Source organism: Scyliorhinus canicula, chromosome 4 (genome assembly GCF_902713615.1).
Source record: "Scyliorhinus canicula chromosome 4, sScyCan1.1, whole genome shotgun sequence".
Lineage (NCBI taxonomy): Eukaryota > Metazoa > Chordata > Chondrichthyes > Carcharhiniformes > Scyliorhinidae > Scyliorhinus > Scyliorhinus canicula.
The window spans coordinates 86,065,533-86,090,043 of record NC_052149.1 but is presented as its reverse complement, the minus strand read 5'-3'; the positions used below and the strand labels follow the sequence as shown (position 1 = coordinate 86,090,043).

Below are 24,511 nucleotides of genomic sequence, written 5' to 3'. Positions count from 1 at the left end.
GGTATAGAGATTCGGATGAGATATGGGTACAGATGGAGTCAAGCTCATGTAGGGGGTCAGGACTTTGAGTGTTAGTAACGGCTGCCGTACCCTTTTCTCCCGGTAAATATTCTGGCAATTCGGTTGTAACCTCTGTCATAATATCCACTCCTGTATATATTGAAGTGCAGACAGGCAGTGATTGACACACAGGATGACCAGTAAGCACACAGCACAGAGCAGCCAATCACCAGACAGAACGCTACCACTATAAAGCCAGAGGGCACTAGGTTTCCCGCTCTCTCTGGACCCAGCCACTGAGACAGTCAGAGTCCACGAGCTAGCCAGTGCAAACACCCTGCGGTAGCTAGTAAGTCTGGTCAGGCTAGTACTAGGTCTCCAGTCAGTTCAGTATAGTGTCGACCCACAGCTGAGCATGTATATTAGTTATATCGTTGAATAAAATCGTGTTAGATCTTCTCCAGTGTTAGAGGTCTGTCTCTCGCCACACTGCATCAAGTGCAGTCCACGTCGAACCAACCTGCCGAACACATCAACCTGCACATTAAAGATATGGAGACAGTTTTGCCGACACTTCAAATTGGCACAGCAACGAATCTGATGCTAATTTGTATGAAAAGAAAATCATCAGTAGATTCAGGAGATAGGAAGAAAAAGGGGTAGTTGTAATGAAAGAATTATTTATGGAAGGCCGATTTGCGAGCTTTGAAGAATTGGTAGCAAAATTTGGGCTATCACGAATGGAGAAATTTGAATATTTACAGGTGTGTAACTTCGCGAAAAAGATTTTTCCATCTTTTCCGATGTTACGGCCTTCCTTGTTATTAGAGAAGATTCTGTCGTGAACAGGGAAGAAAGAAGGAAACACATCTGGGGTTTATGGAAAGCTTATAGTAGAAGAGGCTGCATCCTTGGTTGGGATCAAAACCAAGTGGGAAGTGGGATTTGAACTGGAAGATGGATTGTGGTGCAAGATTCCATGATGGATTAACACAACATCATCATGTGCTAGATTAGGATTAATACAATTGAAGGTTATGGACAGAGGCCATTTAACCAAATCTAAGATGAGCAGGATGTTTGTAGAAGTTAAAGATGAGTGTGAACGGTATGGAATTGGCCAGGCCAATCATGTACATATATTCTGGGCATGTCCTAAGGTCGTGGAATTTTGGGTCTCCTCCTTTAGCACCATGTCGGCCATTCTACAAATCGCATTGAATCCCAGTCCTCCAGTAGCAATATTTGGGATCTCGGACTGGCAGAAGCTGCAGACAGGGACTGGGGCTGATGTTCTCTCCCTCGCCTTACTAATCGCTCTTAGTCTGATACTAATGAGGTGGAGATCATCTTCTCTACCCAGTGACTCAATATGGCTTGGAGATCTTAAAGAATTTTTATATCTCAAAAAAAGTTAAATACACCATGAAGGACTCAATTGATGGGTTTTACCAGAGATGGCGACCGTTCATTTTATGCTTTAAAGATTTGATCACCATTAGCTGTTGAAGGAATGGGGGAGGGGGCAGGGAAAGGGGCGGGGGCTATTTTTGTTTTGGACATAATTTGTTGTTGTTATTGTTTGGGTTTATGTATGACTTTTAAAAACTGAATAAAAATATTTTTTAAAATAGTAGATAATACTAGGCAATGATAAATGAGAGTATATGATAGTCTTCAGATTACTATTTCAGTGGAGGGAACTCAGCCAGATTTTCAGTTATTGGGAGCAGCGATGCACTGATTTAAGATACTGATGTGAATGGGGACACATTGGAAGAGCTGACACCATTGCTGTATTTACTTGGATGGGTTGATTTGTGCTGACTGGAACCTCCTGCAAATGTCTCTTACACTGAGATCAGTGTTGGAGACTTGGGCCCAATGTGTGCTACTCACTCAAATCCTTTCCCTCGAATTCTGACACAACAGAACCCAATCCACCAATCCCACACCTACTCCCAACAACTCCCCACCACGACCCCCATCTTCCAACCGAACCACAAACTCACTCACTCACTCACCTGTCCACTCACTCATTCACTCACTCACTTATCCACTCACTCACACACACACACACTAACAGACACACACTCACATACTCACTCACCCATCCAGTCACTCACCCATCTACTCACGGATGGGAGGGGGGTGACAAAGTGGTATTGTCATTGAACCAGTAAACCAGAGACCCAGAGTAATGCTCTGCGGTCACAGGTTCAAATCCCGCCACTGCAGGTGGTGAAATTTGAATTCACAAACTGACTCACGCACTCACAGTCACTCACACTCACAGTCATTCACACACACATTGACTCACACAATCGCATACACTGACTCACACAGTCACCTACACACATACTGACTGACACATTCACACACTCACAGTCACCCACACACATACTGACTGACACATTCACACACTCACAGTCACCCACACACATACTGACTGACACATTCACACATTCACACACTCACAGTCACCCACACACATACTGACTGACACATTCACACACACACTGACTCACACACTCACAGTCACTCACACTCACATTCACTCACACACACACTGACTCACACACTCACAGTCACCCACACACATACTGATTGACACATTCACACACACTGACTCACACACTCACAGTCACCCACACACATACTGACTGACACATTCACACACACACTGACTCACACACTCACAGTCACTCACACTCACATTCACTCACACACACACTGACTCACACACTCACAGTCACCCACACACATACTGATTGACACATTCACATGCACACTGACTCACACACTCACAGTCACCCATACACATACTGACTGACACATTCACACACACACTGACTCACACACTCACAGTCACTCACTCACACACACACTGACTCACACACTCACAGTCGCTCACACACACACACACACACAGACTCATTCACAGTCGCTCTCTCAAACACACACTGCCTCACACACTCATCACTCACACACACACTGACTGACACACACAGTCACTCACACACACACTGACTCACACACTCAGTCACTCACACACACTCATTCAATCATTCACACACACACACTCACTCACACCCATCCACTCACCCATTTACTTACTCATCCACACACACAAAATCACCAATCCATTCACTCACAATCATTCACCAATCTAATCCTAACACTCACCCATCCACTCACCCTCACTCACTCATCCACTCATTTGTTCACCCATCCACCCACTTACTCATACACTCACCCACACCGTCACTCACCCACACTGTCACTCATCCACACCGTCACTCACCTCACACACACTGTCTCACACACTCTCAGTCACTCACACACACACTCTGACACACACTCTCAGTCACTCACACACACACTCTGACACACACTCACAGTCACTCACTCACACACTGACTCACACACTCACAATCACTCACTCACACACACATTGACACACACTCACACAGACACTCACACAAACTGACTCACACACACACACTGACTCACAGTCACTCACACACACTCACACACTGACACACACTCACAGTCACTCACTGACACACACACTGACTCACACACTCACAGTCACTCACTGACACACACACTGGCTCACACACTCACACAGTCACTCACACACACTGACTCACACACTCACAGTCGCTCACACACACACTGACTCACACACTCACAGTCACTCACACACACACTGTCTCACACTCATAGTCACTCACACACACACTGACTCACACACTCAGTCGCTCACACACACACTGACTCACTCATAGTAACTCACTGACACACACACTGACTCACACACTCACTCACACACACACTGGCTCACACACTCACACAGCCACTCACACACACTGGTGTGGGAGATGATGGTGGTGGGAGGATGGTGTTTGGGTGAGGGTGGTGTGGGGGTTGATGGTGGTGTGAGAGTGAGTGTGGTGTGGGAGTGAGGGTGGTGTGGGAGTGAGGGTGGTGTGAGTGTGAGGTTGGTGTGGGGGTGAAGGTGGTTTGGGGGTGAGGGTGGTGTGGGGGTGAGTGTGTTGTGAGTGTGAGGGTGGTGTGGGGGTGAGGGTGGTGTGAGGGTGAGGGTGGTGTGGGGGTGAGGGTGGTTTGGGGGCGAGGGTGCTGTGGGGGTGAGGGTGGTGTGGGGGTGAGGGTGGTGTGGGGGTGAGTGTGGTGTGGGGGTGAGGGTGATGTGGGGATGAGGGTGGCGTGGGGGTGAGGGTGGTGTGGGGGTGAGATGGTGTGTGGGTGAGGTGGTATTGGGGGTGAGGGTGGTGTGGGGGTGAGGGTGGTGTGGGTGTTAGGGTGGTTTGAAGGTGTGGGTGGTGTGGGGGTGAGGGTGGTGTGGGGGTGAGGGTGGTGTGGGGGTGAGGGTGGTTTGGGGGTGAGGGTGGTTTGAAGGTGTGGGTGGTGTGGGGGTGAGGGTGGTGTGGGGATGAGGGTGGTTTGAGGGTGAGGGTGGTGTGGGGGTGAGGGTGGTGTGGGGGTGAGGGTGGTGTGGGGGTGAGGGTGGTGTGGGGGTGAGGTGGTATTGGGGGAGGGTGATACATGTGTCACAAGGAACCCCAACACAGAAGGGTCTCACTTCCTCACCCAACGCTGATCTCCACTGCACTTTCCTCAGGCCCACCGACCACATCCAGGGCCCTCTGTTCTAACGCGGTGAGGGGCTGTAGGTCCTGCGGTCTCCCCCCAGCCTTTTCCCGAACCCGGCGGTTATGGGTGGCCTTCTCCTGGGGCCGGGGGAGGGGTCAGAAAATGCAGCTGCCAGTGGTTAGCTGCACAGGGGCTTCATTTTTCCAGCTGGAATTGCACATCCTGGTTGAAAGGGCACCAGATGCAAGGATGTCCTCACACAGCAGCAATGCGGTCACCATTTCTGCAGATCAGACGATCAGGCCCAATGTGCATATTTTAAATGGGTTAATGCTTCAGTTAAAAGTGTGAACAGAGGGATTTCACATGGAGGGGTAAGGGCTGATTTTCTATTTGTTTGTGCTAAGTGTGCACCTGTGCATGGGATTAGATATCATTTGAAAATGGTCAAAGGGCAGGATTTTAAAATGGTCTGGAAATGGTCAGGAATTGATGCAAAGGTGCTTCCTACCTCATTACACATTGATGATGTCCTAAACTAGCATGTGTGCGAGGAAAAAGGTTTGCATTTGATTTCTTTGGGAATGTAACTAAGTTTTATTTCATAGTGGATTGTGATTGGAGATGAAATCTATGTTCCCTAGTGATTAGAAACTACAGATTAGATTTTCTAATTAACTGTACTTTAATACATTGATGTGTTTTTGCAGTAGCAGCGGCAATAAAATACCATCTGTCATAAAATCTGGGTTACTGCCTCCTCACTTCTGTATGCAGTGCATTTATTATCTGATTTCAATCTGATCTCAAACATTTCCCTAGATAATTAATACCAGTTAACCACTTTCCCCATTCGGTCCTTTAAGGTCCCCTCAGTGAATCTCCTTTCTTTGTAGTGGTTTAGAAATGGCTCCTGTGCTAAAGACTTCTGTCATATAATCACCATTTAGTGTTTCTTCCACAGGAGAAGGTGGGCTTGCCCAGCCAGTGTTTTCTCTTTGCCATCAGGCTGGCTACTCCACTATTCTTGTTGAGCATTTCAATGCTCAACATAGTGAGTACCAATGGCTGTCTAGATTTGGAGTCAAATTCTTAAGGTTCTGACTTGAGCAGTCAACCATCTTGCAGGACCATATGAATTACAATTTGTTTATGTTACAATTAGTTCAGACGTTTCAGGGAAGTGTATTGTCTTCACAGAACTAGCAGTTTGGGAAGGAGTCCACAGCTGGAACTATAACTTTTCAACAAACGGCATGACATGGCCAGATGCCAGGAACTATTGCCAAAAGTCCTTCACTGACCTGGTTGCAATTCAGAACAGTGAAGAAAATAACCATCTGAATGAGATGCTGCCAAAGAATCCATCTTATTACTGGATTGGAATAAGAAAGATTCATAATGTTTGGACCTGGGTTGGAACTAACAAAACACTGACTGAAGAGGCAGAAAACTGGGCTGAAGGCGAACCAACTCATGGGTCAGAGGATTGTGTAGAAATTTATATAAAGAGAGGCAAAGATACAGGAATGTGGAATAATGATCCCTGTGGAAAAATGAAACGAGCAATATGCTATTTAGGTAAGATCCAAACTTTATGCATGTTTCAGAGCTTGGTCACTCTAACACTGAATTCATTCCAAACATTAGGAGATGCATTGTTTCATAGACGACCCAGTTTATCTTCAAGCCACCTCTCTCTGACTCAGTTTTATTTATCAATAATGGTAAGTTCTTTGCTTCTCAGAACATTCTGCTGTGTCAGAACCATATTCGAAACAAGACATGCGTCGAACTCACTCTTCCCCAAGTTGGGGAACTTCTTCAATCAGGAACTACATAGCTTCATTGCCGGTGTGAATCTTCACTAATGTGTTTGAGGACCAGAGATACTTGCGCCATACTGCAACATCATCAATAAGTACATTTACGACAGAGAAAGATATTGTGGCCCTGATTGTTTTCCCTATGACCGCTTTATTTTATTGTCCAGATTAAGTTGCAACACTAGCATTAAAGTCTTACAATTTCTGCCCTCACACTTTATTTTCCGCCCTTCTGTAATCTACTGGACCAGCTTGGTGTGACCTGGCTATTACTTCCTGAGTTACCTCATCTCCTTCAGGTTTTAGTGCTGTCTACAGGGTTTGGTCCGACGCCATTGGATTTTCCATTGAAACAACTTCACTCATGTTCAGAGATCAAAATATCGAATCAATAATTCTACTGCTTTCTTTGTGTATCGTCAAGTAAACAATGGTCCAGAATTTGCAGTAATAATAATGGTAAGGCTGTCAGCGCTCATTATTGTGCTGAGTAAAACGAACAGCAACTTCTGGCAATTTGCGGAAATGCAGAAGTAGGTGTCAATCATAACCACAAGATGCCCTGTTGCAGTCTTCACAGATTAAATTATTGGGAATCACTGATCTGTGAACTTAAACTATTTACACACGATTCTCAGTGTAAAAACCAATGAAAATGTGAAGCCTTGTTTAATCAGAAGTAACTTTTAACAATGTACAAAGTCATATTATTACTGAGCAACGTCTCTGGTCTTGAAAAGCTAATTTTAAAAAGCAAATTTTGTTCCCTCAGAATAATTTAAAATTTCAGATTTTTGTGAAAATGTTGTTTAGGTTTTGTTTTGACATTTACATTTCTCCCTTAAGCCGACTTATATGTCCCAAATTTTGTTTTGTTTTCTATACAATGATTTAAATGTGATTTATATTCCCTGCGTTGCTGTCTTATTATCTGCTTTGCTGTCTTGGAGAATCATTTAATCTGATTGGCTGATGCTGGTTGCTGCCTGTTCTGTTGCTGGAAGCCACAGATCCCCTGTGATAGGTGCTTTTCCAATACATCTGCTGTCCTTGTGCTTCTAAATGGCAGCCGTCATAGGTTTGGTAGGTGCTGCTGAAAGAGCCTTGGTGAGTTGCTGCAGTGCATCTTGTAGCTGGTACACACTGCTGTTACTGTGCATTGATGTTGGAGGGAGTGAATGTTGAATGTTTGTGGAAGGGGTGCCAATCAAGTGGCTGCTTTGTCCTGGATGGTGTTGAGCTTTTTGAGTGTTGTTGGAGCTGCGCTCATCCAGGCAAGTGGAGAATATTCCATCACAGTCCTGACTTGTGCCTTTTTGGTGTGGACAGGTTTGGGGTGTCAGCAGGTGAGTTATTCTCTGCAGAATTCCAGCCTTTGATCTGCTCTTGTTGGCCACAGCATTTGTTTTTCTAGTTCAGTTGAGTTTCTGGACAATGGTAACCCCCGGAATGTTGTTAGTTGGGGATTCAGTGATGGTAATGTCATTGAATATCTAGGGGAGATGATCATTACCTGGCACTTGCGTGGCGTGAATGTTACTTGGGCCTGTACTCATTGGAGTTTAGAAGAATGACAGGTATCCTTATTGATACAAATAGGATTCTCACGGGGCTTGGCAGGGTAGATGCTGAGAGGTTGTTTCCCTTGTGGGAGTGTCTGGGACCAGAGGGCTTAATCTCAGAGTAAGGGGTTACCCATTTAAGACAGAGATGAGAAGGGTTTTCTTCTCTGAGGGTAGTGAATCCGTGTAGTTTGTTACCGCAGTGGGCTACAGAGGATGGGTAGTGCCACTGCCCCCCCCCCCAACAGCCCCCCCCCCCCCCCCCAACAGGGCTCCCCAATGGAAGCTTCCCCAGCAGCACTAGGGGGAAGTACCTGGGCATGATCCTCTCTTTAATAAGGACATGGGGAGTCCACACCAAGTAAGAATAAAGAACTTTGCTTTATTTCCAGTTATGTTATATAAAACTCCTGATAGACCCATAGACCCCCCACCTTTTGCACATAGCTGAATGGAGTTCCCCCCACCCCTCAGCGGGGGAGCTCATACTCTGCGAAAAGCATTGGGAAGATCATCATTGCCACCCCGTAAGTCCCGTGCGGGATATGATATTCCTCCCCCACCAAAGTCTGAAGGCACCCTCGACAGCCGAGGAGGAGGAGAAGGAGGAGCAAGTGGAGGATGTCGGACCCTCTTTGGTCCAGTGAAGCATTGAGCCCCCGGAGTGCCGGGTATACCTCCAAGGAGAATATCATGGTAGATGATCAGCAGGAGGCGATGAACTGATGAACCTGCATCTGAGACCTCAGACATCTGCGTCTCCATGTCTGAATCTGTAGATACCATGCTGGGCATGTCGGCGTCAATACAGATTGGAGGTGTCACAGCAGGTTTGTTCAACAATGGAGTTGGAGGATCTAGGATATCCTAGTTATGCTGCACCTTCACAACGATGTCAGTGAGCAAAATAAGTTGTATAAGAAGCTGATGACCCTTGAGCATTTCAGCAGGTGCCACCCCAGTTACTGCGTGCGGAGTGGTCCTGTATGAAAACAAAAAACATGCGGGCCTGGTGTCCATCGAGCTTGAAGTCTCCTTCTTTAGCATCCATTTAACCGTCTGCATGGCACTCTCAGTCAATCTATTTGATGCGGGATGGTATGGGGCAGTGTGGACTCCCACTGCACTTCATGAAAGCAGCAAATTCTGCACTCATCAAAGAGGCCGCGTTATCTGTTACATCGCCTCTGGGATTCCATGGGTCGAAAAAGAATTGTACAATTGTTTAACGGTCGACAGGAGGTGATCGTCGCCATCTTGTGCAGCTCTAGCCACTTGGAGCAGGCATCAAGCAGGATGAGAAACATCGAACCCAGGAATGGACCGGCAAAATCGGCGTGGACATGAGCCCAAGGGTGTCCTGGCCATTCCCAGGGGCGTACGGGTGCTGCCGCAGGGATCTTCTGGTGCTCTAGACAAATGGAGCACTACTGAGCCGATGTCTCTATATCCGTGTCCAAACCCGGCTACCAGATATCACTTCTCGCCAACATCTTCATTTTCGGTGATGCACAATGGCACACGTGACGAATAATGGCTTTGAAGAATTGAAATATGTCAATACCCCCGAAGAGGACAACCGCTGTTTACTGTTTAAACGCCTTGTCCTGGTCCTTGCTCCACACCCAAGGCTGGTGCTTCTTAACGAGGAAATGAAGGGTGACCAGGACTGTCGCCAAATTTGGAATGAATCTGCCATAATAATTGGCCAATCCAAAGAAATAGTAACGTTTGTTGGCATCTCACGGGGCAGGGGCCAGTTGGATAGCTCGCATTCTCCCGCCGTCCAGCTGCAGGCCATCTTGGTCCACCCGGTCCTCCAAGTAAACTACTTCTTTTGCGTGAAACATGCACTTTGAGTGGGGCAGGTAGACCCCATTCTCAGTGCTGTAACACCGCTTCAAGGTTCCGGAAATGCTCCTGGTCCATAGTCCCCGTGACTAAAACGTCGTCTAAGAAGACTGCAACGTTCGGCAATCCACGCAGGATATTCGCCATTACGCGCTGAAAGACTGCGCACGCCAAGGATACTCAGAATGATAGTCAGGTATAATCAGAGAGACCTTTGTACGTAATGATGGTGCCGTACTTCCTCAAGGACCCATCAAGCTCCAGCTGTAGATAAGAATTATGTCCAATTATGTAAATGTGCAGCCACTGGCCAATGTAGCATAAAGATCCTCGATATGTGGTAAAGGATAACAGTCTCACCTCGAAGCCGTGATCACTGTCAATTTATACTTTCTGCAGAGGCGGACTGTCTTACCCGGTTTCATGATGGGGACCACCGGGTCGACCAATCGGAAAAGCACAAATTCTCCAAGTGACAAAGTTCGGTCTCGGCTTTCTCTGCTAAAGCGTAAAGGACCGGGCGGGCACGGAAATATTGGGGCTGGGCTTCCGGGTACACCTGGATCTTGGCTGCAGCCCCTTTAATTGTTCCCAAGCCAGGGTGGAAAACTTTAGGGATCTTGCTCAGGACCTTACACAGACCGCCACATCCCACTTGGAGGATATGCTGCCAATCCAATTGCAGTTGGTATGGCCATTGTGGGCCAACAGGCTAGGGCCGCTTCCTTGCATGACAATGAGGGAAAGGCGAACCAATTGGTGCCCATAAACTACCGGAGTTAGCGTTGTCCCCACAATATTCAGTCATTCCCCTTTATAAGTGGCGAAACGAGCTGCCCTGTCAGCCCAAGTCAAAGTGTGCACACCCCGTCTAATAAGATCAAAGATGGTCTGCATCCCCATAGAACCAGCAGCTCCTAAATCCAATTCCATCTGGAGCACATGGCCATTTACCTGTATTGAAACTCGAATAGGGGCCACAAGGTGCACTGCCAAACAGTTTAACTGCATCTCAGCCTCATCCTCTGCCTCTGCTGGGCCATCCAGATGCAAGGCCCGGCCCCGGGGCTGACCCCTACTCGACCAGGGTGCCTGGAGCACTGGCCCTTCTACCTCCAGACGTTATGCCTAGACCGGCACCAACATGTCGCACACAGGCCGGGGTCTCCTTCAGCCAAGTCCGGGGACATCCCATGCCTCGATGGCCGGCCCTTCGTCCAGAGGCCAGAGTCATTGTGGTGATCAGTCCGTGCCGTGGGGATACCACGTGAGTAGCAACTCCTAAAAACATTCACCTCCATCTCTTGTATTTTTTGGATGTCACATTCCACGCCCTCTCGAGACAAAGAGATCTGTAGTGTCTGTTGAAAAGTCAGGGAGGTATTGACCAAAAGTTTTTGTTGTGTCTCTATATTATTAATAGTACAGACCAAGCGATCATGGAGCATATCAGATATAGCAGTTCCATACTCACAAAACCCGGCTATCTTCTGCAGCCGTGATAGAAACGCGGTGATGAACTCACGGCGGGACATCTCCGTTATATTAAAACGATACCTTTCAACAATCACTGCCAAGGTTGGGTTAAAATGTTGCGCCACAATTGCTACAAGTTGGTCGAACGAGTGTGTATCTGATACTGCCGGGTATGTAAGACTCCTGGTCACTCCGAACATGTGTCCCACCGGCCGTCAACAGTATGACTGTCTGGCACTTGATCTCCGTGATGTTGTTGGCGCGGAAGAAGTAACGCATCTTTTGTGCGTACTGGTTCCAGTCTTCAACACCGGCGTCAAATGCATCCAATTGGCCAAACAGAAGCATGGCAAAATAATTGGGTCCAACGCGAGTCCAGAAAATCGGGGAGGTGGGTCAGCTGAGTAGGTTGTAGCGTCAGCGGCAAATCGGTTTATTCCTCGTCGCCAGTTTAATAAGGACACAGGGAGTCCACACCAAGTACGAATGGTTTATTTACCGTTACATTATATACAAATTCCGGTAGATCCCTACTGGGTCTCTTGGTGGTTGGTGCCTTACTGGCCGACCTTTTACACATTGCGAAAGGGAGTTCCCCTGCCCCTAAACAGGGGAGCCTGTACTCTACAAGAACCATGGGGAAGATAATCATGCCCATCCCGCAAGTCCAGTGTGGGATAACATACTCTTCCCCCCCCCGGGTACTGTACTTTCCTGAGCGCCCTCAGAGGGATCTCTTCTCCAGTCCCTGTTTGTCAGGACCTGTTGTTAATCCTGCTGGGAAATTCTAACGCAGGGGAATAATGGAGTGGGGAATCCTGCTAATAATATTTAAATGTATGGTATGGGATTTCCGAACTTTCATGAACTCCATTACGTCATTGGCGGGGTACAGGGACAATCAGAACAGGAAATCCCGCCGGTGCAAAAGTCGTTTGGGGACTCCCATTGGATTCTCCATCCTCAGCGGTTTTCCCTCCCACCAAATATGGGGACGTAAAATCCCCCCCTCAATGGTCTACCCATACTCTTCATATCACATTGCTTCTCAGAATATTTTCCTAAACATATTTCTGTGTTTGTGTAACACTCTATAATAGCATCATGCAAGCCGACTTCATGCAGTGCACGTGGAGAATGCGTGGAAACGATTGGAAATTACACATGTCAATGCAATAAAGGATTCTGTGGACCAGAGTGTGAATTTGGTAAGAGTCCTTTTCTGTGATACCCTGAAATCAGTAGTAAAGGACTTAAATTAGACTGCTGCAATGGGCACGCTCTTATTATAAATTACTCCTTTGGCTAAATAATTTGAAATTGGTTGAGATGATAAGAGTCGCTAATACTCCCTTCTTACTCAAGGAAAACGAACCAGTCTTCAACTAGTGTCATCCTTGAATCTGTTTGCGAATTGAGGAATTTATGTACAACAAATCCAAGGGTGAAAGAGCCTCCTTCATATCTTTTCCTCTCATAACCCATAGAAGTCAGATTCTGTACGCAAGCCTATGTTTGCTCTGAATTCAACAGTAAATTAATGTGAGATAGTGTGTCCTGAACAAGTGACCAACAAGGTCTCTGAATTTTCATTCTGTGCCCACATCACTTCAGAAAATTACCAATTTTACTCGCACAAAGCAGTTACAGAACTAACTAATTAATTAAAAAGGTTTATCCACGGAGTCAGTTTCATAATGGAAAGTTAATATTTGACCCAGAAGCAGTACAGCAAGGAAACGTTGTCAATTCTTTAAGATTCATGTGGAATGTCTAATTGTTCTTGAGAAGTTTTTAATTGCTTTTCATATAACATAAAGAACTTGCATAAATTGTAACAGGATCAACTGTAACTTTTTTGAATAATAAAAAATACTGATCCATGTGACCTGGCGACCCTTAACCCGGTAGCACCAACAGGAAGGAAGTTAAGATAGAAAGAGGGTATGAGGCCAGAAACAATTTTTGTATTTGCTGGAGAGGTTTGGCAGGGGGATGGAAACCTATGCAAGAGTCACAGGAGGGGGAAACACGGAGAACAACAAAAGACAGAAAGGGGAATGATAAAAGTGATAGATAGAGAAATTAAGGGCGAGAATCAAACAGGCCCTCAGTGAAAAATAATGGGAATGGGGCAAGGAATGTTAAAAGACAAGCCTTAAGGCTTTGTGCCTTAATGCATGGAGCATTCGCAATAAAGTGAATGAATTAATTGCGCAAATGGATGTAAATGGGTATGATATAGTCAGAGTTACGGAAACATGGCTGCAGGGGGATCAGGGATGGGAACTGGGGTGTTCAGCATTTAGGAAGGACAGGCAAAAAGGAAAAGTCAGTGGGGTAGTATTACTGGTTGAAGAGGAAATTAACGTAATAGTGAGGAAGTATATGTGGTGAGATAACCACTGTAGTTATGTGTACTGCAGTAGGGGGATGTATGCCTGTACCTGTAATACAGGTTCCTCCGGTCAGCCCCTGCCGGCTAGCTCCGCCCACAGGGAGCTTATGTATAAATGTATGAGAGCTGCTCAGACCCTCAGTCTACAGTTGCGGATGGAGGGACAACATCGTACAGCAATAAAGCCTCTATTGTACCAGTCTCTCGGCTTTGAGTATAATTGTTAGCGCCACAATTTATTGCTGTACGATTTCCCAGTCACCATGGACATCAGAGTCAAGCCTGACCGTCTGCAGCTGGATCCACATTCGCCTCACGCCAGAAAAGACTTTGATCACTGGCTCGCAGTCTTCGAGGCCTACATCTCTTCAGCACACCCTCCCCCGACGGAGGCTCAGAAAAAGCAACTCCTGTACTCCAGACTTAGCTCCAGCGTCTTTCCGCTCATTCGAGATGCGACCGACTACACCGCAGCTATGGAACTGCTCAAGGAGAATTATGCACCATCGACGAACACCCTGTTTGCGAGGCATCAACTTTCTACTCGCGTCCAGCAGCCGGGTGAGTCGATTGAGGACTTCTGGAGGGCCCTTATACCTCTGGTACGAGACTGCGACTGCCGGGCCCTCACAGCCGCGGAACATTCGGATTTACTCATGCGCGATGCCTTCATTACAGGCATTGCATCGGACCCCATCCGGCAACGACTGCTGGAAGGGGTCGCCCCCGACCTCGCGGCCGCAAAGGCCCTGGCGCTCTCCATGACGGCCGCCTCCCGTAGTGCGCACACTTACTCCGCTAGCCACTCGGCCCACCCGTCCTACCCCTCGTGGACCCCGCAAACGGCTCCCCAGGCCCATCCGTCCCACCCCTCGTGGACCCCTCAAACGGCCCCCCCCAGCAGCCGCCCCCGCGCACTATGCCTGCGCTGCCCGCCGCACCGCACCTCCTGGGGGTCCCCACTGTTACTTCTGCGGCCAACAGAAGCACCCTTGCCAACGCTGCCCGGCCCGCACAGCGACCTGCAAAGCTTGTGGAAAGAAAGGCCACTTTGCGCGGTGTGTCAGTCCCGGACGGTCGCCGCTATCGCGCCGCCGGTCCCCACGCCTCAGCCGCTCCCTCAATGGGCCCCGCCGTCCGCTTCCCCCGACCCCACGTGCAATCAGTGGGCGCCGCCATCTTTTACCGCCCCCGCCACGTGCGCCCCATGGGCGCCGCCATCTTCATCCACCACAGCCAGGCACCCACCACCCTCTGCGTAAAGGAACTTTCCATGCATATCTCCCTTAAACTTTTCCCCTCTCACCTTGAACTCGTGACCCCTAGTAATTGAGTCCCCCACTCTGGGAAAAAGCTTCTTGCTATCCACCCTGTCTATACCTCTCATGATTTTGTAGACCTCAATAAGGTCCCCCCTCAACCTCCGTCTTTCTAATGAAAACAATCCCAATCTACTCAACCTCTCTTCGTAGCTAGCGCCCTCCATACCAGGCAACATCCTGGTGAACTTCCTCTGCACCTTCTCCAAAGCATCCACCTCATTTTGGTAATGTGGCGACCAGAACTGTACGCATTATTCCAAATGTGGCCGAACCAAAGTCTTATACAACTGTAACATGACCTGCCGACTCTTGTACTCAATACCCCTTCTGATGAAGTAAAGCATGCCGTATGCCTTCTTGACCACTCTATCGACCAGCACAGGCACATTCAGGGTACAATGAACCTGAACACCCAGATCTCTCTGGACATCAATTTTCCATTTACCGTATAGTACAGGAGCATGTATGTCATGCTGCAATTATACAGGGCCTTAGTGTGACCACACCTGGAATATTGGGCGCAATTCTCCCCCGCCCCCCCACGCTGGGTGGGAGAATCGCGGGGGTGCCTGGTGATTCCCGCCACACCGCCCCAGCACCCGCACGTGATTCTCCCACCCCCCCAAAACGGCACGCCAAGATTTACGACAGGCCGCTCGGAGAATCGCTGCTCGCCTTTTGTAACGGGCGAGTGGCGATTCTCCGGCCTGGATGGGCCGAGCGGCCTGCCCAATATGATGGGTTCACGCTGGCGCCAAACATACCTGGTCGCTGCCAGCGTGAACAGCGCGCGAACGCTGCGGGGGCAGCTGTGGGGGTGGGGGAGGGAGGATCGAGCACCGGGGGGGGCGCTCAGAAGGGGTCTGGCCTGCAATTGGTGCCCATAATTTACGCGGCGTGTCTCCTAGCTCCCCCAGGGTGGGAGAATAGGGAGCGAGGAGCGGCCTCCGACGCCGGAGTGAAACACTCCGGTTTTCACTCCGGTGTCAACACTTAGGGCGCGATTCTCCGCTGCCCATGATGGGTCGGAGAATAGCGGGAGGGTCTTCCCGACATTTTTCCCGCCCTCCCGCTATTCCCCCCCCCCCCCACGGCCGCCCCACGACACGAATCGCTGCTCGCCGTTTTTTACGGCGAACAGCGATTCTCCCCAGGCCGATGGGCCGAGTTCCCAGGCCTTTACGACCGTTTTCACGAACGCAATCACACCTGCTCTCACCGTTCGTGAAAACGGCCGCAAAGTGCCGTCCCGGACAACAATGGCACCGATTGGCACGGCCGCACCATGGCCGTGCCAAGGGTGGCATGGGCCTGCGATCGGTGGGCACCGATCGCGGGCAGCGGGTCCGATACCCGCGCACTATTTTTTCTTCCGCCGCCCCGCAGGATCAGTCCGCGGGGCGGCTGAGGGGCATGACGGCCCGCGCATGCGCGGGTTTGACGCGTCTGCGTGATGACGTCATCCGCACATGCGCGTGTTGGAACCGTCCAACCCGCGCATGCGCGGCTGACGTCATCGTGCGCGTCAGCTAAACCCGCGATGCCGTGCTTCACGGGGCCGCGCTGCTAGCCCCACCCGGGGGGGAGATCGGGTCCTGGGAGGGGGCGCGGAGGCTGCCGTGATACACGGCCAGTTTTACGGCAGCCTTTACGACTCGCCGCATTTGAGGAGAATCGCGCCCTTAGTCTCTTGTTGGGAGAATCCCGCCCATTGTGTGCAGTTTTGGTCTCCTTATCTGAGGCAGGTTGTTCTTGCTAGAGATAGAGTGCAGCGAAGGTTTACCAGACTTATTCCTGGGATGGTGGGATTGATTTATGAGGAGAGATTGAGTCAGCTAGGATTATATTTGCTGGAGTTCAGAAAAATGAGGGGGTATCTCATCGAAATCTACAAAATTCTAACAGGACTAGACAGGGTAGATGCAGGAAGGATGTTCCCGATGGTGGGGGTGTCCAGAACCAGGGGTCACAGTCTGAAGATACGGGATAGAACATTTAAGACTGAGATGAGGAGAAATTTCTTCACCCAGAGAGGGGTGAGCCTGTGGAAATTTCTACCACAGAAAGTTTCTGAGGCCAGAACACTGTATGTTTTCCAGAAGGAGTCAGATATAGCTCTTGGGGTTAAAGGGATGAAAGGATATTGAGGCAAACGGGAACAGGTTACTGAGTTGGATGATCAGCCATGATCATAATGAATGGCAGAGTAGGCTGGAAGGGATTAATGGCTTACTCCTGCCTGTTTTCTATGTTTCTCTGTTTGTACAAAGGAGAGCTACAAGCAGGAGAGTGGAAGGGTGTAGGCAATGAACACGCAGATGCAGACACAAAGAGAAGCCAGACAGAGACAGAAAGTGGAAACAGAATTTGTGTAAAGAGAAACCCGCAAAGTTCCACCAAATGATTGGTTTCTGTATGACAGCAAGTGAAACAGAATTCCAGAGGTTCTCGGGGAAGCGATAATGAGCTAGCGAAAAGGAATTTGCACATTCTCCCCGTGTGTGCGTGGGTTTCCTCCGGGTGCTCCGGTTTCCTCCCACAGTCCAAAGATGTACAGGTTAGGTGGATTGGCCATGATAAAATGCCCTCAGGGTCCAAATTGCCCCTTAGTGTTAGGTGGGGTTTCTGGGTTATGGGGATAGGGTGGAGGTATGGGAAGGCTTGGGTAGGGTGCTGTTTCCAAGAGCCAGTGCAAACTCGATGGGCCGAATGGCCTCCTTCTGCACTGTAAATTCTATGAATTGAATCCCAAAGCTTGGTACAAATATTTCAGGTACGTGGAAACCCATGCAGACACAGGGAGAACATACAGACTCCGCACAGACAGTGACCCAATCCAGGATTCAAACCCGGGTCCCTGGTGCTGTGAAGCATCAGTGCTAACCACTGTGCTGCCATGTGCCCATTTTAGTCTCGCCCAGAGTTCAGTTACCACCTCTTTTTACACAGAGGGTAGTAGGTGCCTGGAACTTGCTGCCGGAGGAGGTGGTGGAAGCTGGGACGATAGTGACGTTTAAGGGGTGTCTTGACAAGTACATGATTAGGATGGGAATAGAAGGATTCGGACCCCGGAAGTGTAGAAGATTTTAGTTTAGACGGGCAGCAGGGTCGGCGCAGGCTTGGAGGGCTGAAGGGCCTGTTCCTGTGCTGTACTTTTCTTTGTTCTTTGTATAGCAGGTATTCTTGTCAGCTGTGCAGACATTGCAATTACTACTTGTTAAGCCGGGGTGGGCAAACTTTTCCGTGCAAGGACCACATTCAGAAATTCACAATTTTAAAGGGCCGCATAGTATATTAAGTAAAATAATTAATATTTAAAATAGCCAAAATAAAAGGTTTTTAAAGAAAAAAAAAAGCAATTAATTTTTATTAATTAATATTTTAAAGTAGAAACTTCACATGAAACACATGTTGTGCCGAGCAATGATCACCCTACTCAAGTCAACGTATCCACCCTATACCAGTAACCCAACAGCCCCCCCCATTAACCTTGAAATAAAAAAAAAATAAAAAAACATTAAAAAATTTTTTTTTTTAATGACTTGATCTTGGTGGGCCGCATAAAGACCTTTGGCGGGCCGTAGTTTGCCCACCCCTGTGTTAAGCGGTTTAGTTGGACAAAGATTGCTCTGCTCTTTGAAGCAATACTAATATATGAAGAAATAGAAAATAATACTTTTCTATATGATTAGAAACAGAAAAGATCTCCAGTCTGTTGCAATCAAGATCAACTTCTCAATAGCGTCAACACAAGCTAGTATTAGATAATTAATTATTATAATCTTTAATTACATAATAATCCATGAATGATTCCAATCCCTCCTGCCCAGCTGAACAGTGTGCCACTCTCAATGTTCCTGACCAAGCGACTATGAATTGCACCCATCCTCATGGAAACTTCAGCTTTGACTCCACGTGTGAATTCCAATGTGCAGCAGGATTTACACTGCAGGGCTCACAGGATCTCCGATGCAATGCAACAGGAATGTGGACAGCAGAGACACCCAGCTGTGAAGGTACATCACAAACAATACCCACTAAAAGTGGAAATTGCAAAGCAGATTTTAAAATATGGTGCAATATCAATTACGACGAGATGAGAGTAGAATGTAATCGAGGCTTTATTACACAGAGATGTGCGGCCTCCTGCAGCAGCTGACGAAATGGCTGCTGTACGTGGAGCACACATATTCTGCCCCCGTACCTGTAGTACAGGGGCCTTAGCGTAAAACACACATATATATATATATACAGTATATATATCAGTGGTGACTACCACCAAATGTTAACTTAACAAGCATATAAGTAACTTTTGATTCAACTTCTTATTGTTTCGTTTCAGCTATAAAATGTGGAAGTCTCGAAGCTCCAGGGCAAGGATTCATGAACTGTATCCATCCCTTCCGACCTTTCAGTTACAACTCGACATGTGACTTTAGCTGTGATCAAGGGTTTAAGCTTCGAGGATCAGTCAGATTTCAGTGTGGAGTTTCTGGACAGTGGATAGGGCACAAATCCAACTGTGAAGGTACAATCAGCTCACGTTACACTGGAAAAAATAAAGATAGATGGAAGATGCCCAACTCGATTAGCTCAGTTTAATGTATGCCTGCTTGAAATGTATTCTGCAGTGGTACGGTGTGGAAGTCTGCAGATTGCTGGACAAGAATTGATGAATTGCACACATCCCGTTGGAGAGTTCAGTTACAATTCGACCTGCCACTTCAGCTGTACCGAAGGGTTTGTGCTTTATGGATCCGGAATGTTGGAGTGCGGAGCTTCTGGGAATTGGACAGCGCAGCACCCCACCACCTGTGAAGGTACACACAATGCTAGAATACAAATGAGAAATGAAATGAAATGAAAGTCGCTTATTGTCACGAGTAGGCTTCAATGAAGTTACTGTGAAAAGACCCTAGTCGCCACATTCCGGCGTCTGTCCGGGGAGGCTGGTATGGGAATCGAACCGTGCTGCTGGCCTGCTTGGTCTGCTTTGAAAGCCAGCGATTTAGCCTGGTGAGCTTTGATTTTACATTAATTTGTCATTTATGTCTGTAAAATTGCAAAATACATGTGAACTTCCACTCGTTCTGGGCAGGGGCTGAGGAACCTCTCCCATCAATTTGGCAAGACTGTGGCATTAGCTGTGCCGACGGGCTTGAACTCCACACATCTGATTCCACTGTGCACCTTCTGAATAGTAAATAGAAAGAATACCCATCTGTGTTACTCCCCTGATCCCCAGGAACACAATCCATCACTTTCCTGTGTCATTGTTGCAAAGGATGACTCCAGAACCATAAAGGCTGCTGAAGTCAGCAAGATAAAATGGCTTCTGAAGAATTAGGGGCAGGATTCTCCGTCGGCCGACGCCAATATCGAGAAATGGTGTGGGGGTGAGGGTGGTGAGGGGGTGAGAGTGGTGTGGGGGTGAGGGTGGTGTGGGGGTGAGGGTGGTGTGGGGGTGAGGGTGGTGTGGGGGTGAGGGTGGTGTGGGGGTGAGGGTGGTATGGGGGTGAGAGTGGTGTGGGGGTGAGGGCGGTGGGGTGGTGAGGGCGGTGTGGGGGTGAGGGCGGTGTGGGGGTGAGGGTGGTGTGGGGGTGAGGGTGGTGTGGGGGTGAGGGTGGTGTGTGGGTGAGGGTGGTGTGGGGGTGAGGGCGGTGGGGTGGAGGTGAGAGGATGAGGGTGATGTGGGAGTGGTGTGGGTGTGAGAGTGGTGAGGGGATGAGGGTGGTGTGGGGGTGAGGGTGGTGTGGGTGAGGGTGGTGTGGGGTGAGAGTGGTGTGGGGATGAGGGTGGTGTGGGGGTGAGGGTGGTGTGGGTGAGGGTGGTGTGGGGTGAGAGTGGTGTGGGGATGAGGGTGGTGTGGGGGTGAGGGTGGTGTGGGTGTGAGAGTGGTGAGGGGATGAGGGTGGTGTGGGGGTGAGAGTGGTGTGGGTGAGGGTGGTGTGGGGTGAGAGTGGTGTGGGGATGAGGGTGGTGTGGGGGTGAGGGTGGTGTGGGTGAGGGTGGTGTGGGGTGAGAGTGGTGTGGGGATGAGGGTGGTGTGGGGTGAGGGTGGTGTAGGGTGAGGGTGGTGTGGGTGAGGGTGGTGTGGGGTGAGAGTGGTGTGGGGATGAGGGTGGTGTGGGGGTGAGGGTGGTGTGGGTGTGAGAGTGGTGAGGGGATGAGGGTGGTGTGGGGGTGAGAGTGGTGTGTGGGTGAGGGTGGCGTGGGGTGATAGTGGTGTGTGGGTGAGGGTGGTGTGGGGGTTTGGCGAAGAGGGTGGTGTGCTGGTGAGGGTGGTGTGGGGGTGAGGTGAGGGAGGTGTGTGGGTGAGGGTGGTGTGGGGGCGAGGGTGGTGTATGGTGAGAGAGGTGTGTGGGTGAGGGTGGTGTGGGGGCGAGGTGAGGGAGGTGTGGGGGCGAGGATGGTGTGTGGGTGAGGGTGGTGTGGGGGTGAGGGTGGTGTTGAGGGGGTGTTCACACACGTGTCATGGGGAACCACTACTCAGCGGGGTCTCATTTCCTCGTTCGTGACTGCACTCCACCCTGGTGACCTTCCATTCCTCCGGGCCCCCGGCCACGTCCAAGACCCTCTGCTCGGCCATGGTGAGGTGCTGCTGGTCTGGCAAGGATAATCCAGGGAACTACAGGCCAGTGAGCCTTACGTCAGTGTTAGGGAAATTACTGGAGAGAATTCTTCGAGACGGGATCTACTCCCATTTGAAAGCAAACGGGCGTATTAGCAAGAGGCAGCACGGATTTGTGAAGGGGAGGTCGTGTCTTACTAACTTGATAGAGTTTTTCGAAGAGGTCACAAAGATGATTGATGCAGCTAGGGCAGTGGATGTTGTCTATATGGACTTCAGTGAGGCCTTTGACAAGTTCCCTCATGGTAGACTGGTACAAAAGGTGAAGTCACTCGGCATGAGGGGTGAGCTGGCAAGGTGGACACAGAACTGGCTAGGTCATAGAAGGCAGAGAGTAGCAATGGAAGGGTGTTTTTCTGATTGGAGGGCTGTGACTAGTGGTGTTCTGCAGGGATCAGTGCTGGGACCTTTGCTGTTTGTAGTATATATAAATGATTTGGAGGCAAATGTAACTGGTCTGATTAGTAAGTTTGCAGACAACACAAAGGTTGGTGGAATTGCGGACAGTGATGAGGACTGTCAGAGGATACAGCAGAATTTAGATTGTTTGGAGACTTGGGCGGAGAGATGGCAGATGGAGTTTACTCTGGACAAATGTGAGGTAACGCATTTTGGAAGGTCTAATGCAGGTAGGGAATATACAGTGAATGGTGGAACCGTCAAGAGTAGTGAAAGTCAGAGAGATCTCGGTGTACAGGTCCACAGGTCCCTGAAAGGGGCAACACAGGTGGAGAAGGTAGTCAAGCAGGCATACGGCATGCTTGCCTTCATTGGCCGGGGCATTGAGTATAAGAATTGGCAAGTCATGTTGCAGCTGTATAGAACCTGAATTAGGCCACACTTGGAGTATAGTGTTCAATTCTAGTCGCCACACTACCAGAAGGATGTGGAGGCTTTAGAGAGGGTGCAGAAGAGATTTACCAGGATGTTGCCTGGTATGGAGGGCATTAGCTAAGAGGAGCGGTTGAATAAACTTGGTTTGTTCTCACTGGAACGACGGAGGTTGAGGGGCGACCTGATAGAAGTCGACAAAATTATGAGGGGCATAGAGTGGATAGTCAGGGGCTTTTCCCCAGGGTAGAGGGGTCAATTACAAGGGGGCATAGGTTTAAGGTGCGAGGGGCAAGGTTTAGAGGAGATGTCCGAGGCAAGTTTTTTACACAGAGGGTAGTGGGTGCCTGGAACTCTCTGCCGGAGGAGGTGGTGGAAGCTGGGACGATAGTGACGTTTAAGGGACATCTTGACAAATACATGAATAGGATGGGAATAGAGGGATACGGACCCAGGAAGTGTAGAAGATTTTAGTTCAGATGGGCAGTATAATTAGCACGGGCTTGAAGGGCCAAAGGCCCTGTTCCTGTGCTGTACTTTTCTTTGTTCTTTTGTACTTTGTTGGTGGTCCCCCTCCGAGCTTCTCCCGCTCCCGGCAGTTATGCGCAGCCTGGTCCTGGTGCAGGGAGGGTGGGAACACAAAGAACAATACTATTAGATGGTCTGACACATGCAGCCCGGGGGGTGGGTAGCTGGTGGTCTCAGTGGCCAGGGCACCCGGCCATGGCAGCTGATATGGATTCTGGCATGTGGGGCAGGGTGGGGATTCCGCTGTCCCCTGGGGGGAGGAAGGGACGGGTTATGGATATCGGGTGGGGGCGGCAGTGTCAGTGCTGGGGCACAGCGCTGCCTACGCACCCTGGCCACCCTGTGGAGGTCGTGAAGTTTTTTGCGGCACTGCCGTGTGACCTTGCCCACGGCGCTGACCACCTCAGCCAGGTACAACGGACAGCACGCCTCTCAGTCTCCTTCCCTTGCCGGGGTACAGGGTCATCCGCCTCTCCTCCACGGCGTCCAGGAGGGTCTCCAGCTCAGCGTCCTGAACTGTGGCACTGCTCTCCTTCCAGCCATCTTGTTGGCTGGGACGGCGTGTGTGTGGGGAAAGAATCATTTAAGTGCGGCTGCAGCTTGTCGGCCGTAGAGTGTCAATCAAGGGCCCGGCGAACCCGGCACTGTTTCTCATTAGAACTGATTGTGTTCCACATGGCGCCGGTGCTAGCCCATTTGTGGTAGTGGAATAGATGTAGGTGTGGTGCCAGTTTTTCTGGCATGAAATACCACGGATTCTCCATTGGCGTCAACATTTAGGGCGAGATTCTCTGTTGTCCGGCACTGATTTCATAATCGGCAATCGGGCGGAGAATCTATTTTTACAACAGAACCGGACGGCGCCTGTTTTACGCAGTTGTGCATGATCCACTCCCTCCGAAACGGCGTCATCGCAGCGCACCAGACACCCTTGGGGCGGCCTCTTCGCATCATCTGAAGGCCCTGCCCCGATGCTCCGCCCCCGATGGGCCGGATTCCCGACCGCACGGTTGACGTGTGGTCTCAGTGGGCGGAAACCCAGCATGGTGGCTGCGGACTGTGTCCAGCTCATCCACAGTCGGGCGGGAGCCGGGCTGCTGGCCGGGTGTGGGGTGGGGGGATTCCGCGAGGGCTGGGGCGACTGGTGGGGATGGCCAGGACGATAAGGGTGATACTATCTGGCAGGTCGGAACCGCGCAGGGCCGGCGCCATGTTTTACGGCGCGACCACTGCAGATCGTCGGCGAGCGCTTAGGCTGCCATGCACCCAGCCATTCTCCAGCCGTTTTTATTGTGGGAGCGGAGAGTTTTACACGGTGCGTCTGCTAACCCCTCACCAGTCGCAGGATCGGTGAGGGGGCAGCACTGATTTCTTTGACGTAAAACGCCACAGATCCCCCGCACGTAGGCTCAAAAACAGTGAATCCAGCCCTCAGTGCTTCAGAGGGAAAACATTCTTCAACTTTCCAA

At 49.6% G+C, this 24,511-nt stretch overlaps 1 protein-coding gene across 1 annotated transcript in view; it reads left to right on the top strand.

Annotated features, from left to right (window-relative positions):
• The first annotated feature begins 4,917 nt into the window (after positions 1 to 4,917).
• LOC119964743 (P-selectin-like) overlaps positions 4,918 to 24,511 on the top strand; it is a 40,982-nt gene continuing 21,388 nt past the window's right edge. Inside the window, exons 1-6 of the mRNA XM_038794676.1 lie at positions 4,918 to 4,991; positions 5,818 to 6,198; positions 12,433 to 12,540; positions 18,883 to 19,068; positions 19,395 to 19,580; positions 19,684 to 19,872. Of these exons, the coding sequence (XP_038650604.1) occupies positions 5,874 to 6,198; positions 12,433 to 12,540; positions 18,883 to 19,068; positions 19,395 to 19,580; positions 19,684 to 19,872 (994 nt within the window). The 5' untranslated portion in view covers positions 4,918 to 4,991; positions 5,818 to 5,873. The remainder of the gene's footprint in view (positions 4,992 to 5,817; positions 6,199 to 12,432; positions 12,541 to 18,882; positions 19,069 to 19,394; positions 19,581 to 19,683; positions 19,873 to 24,511) is intronic.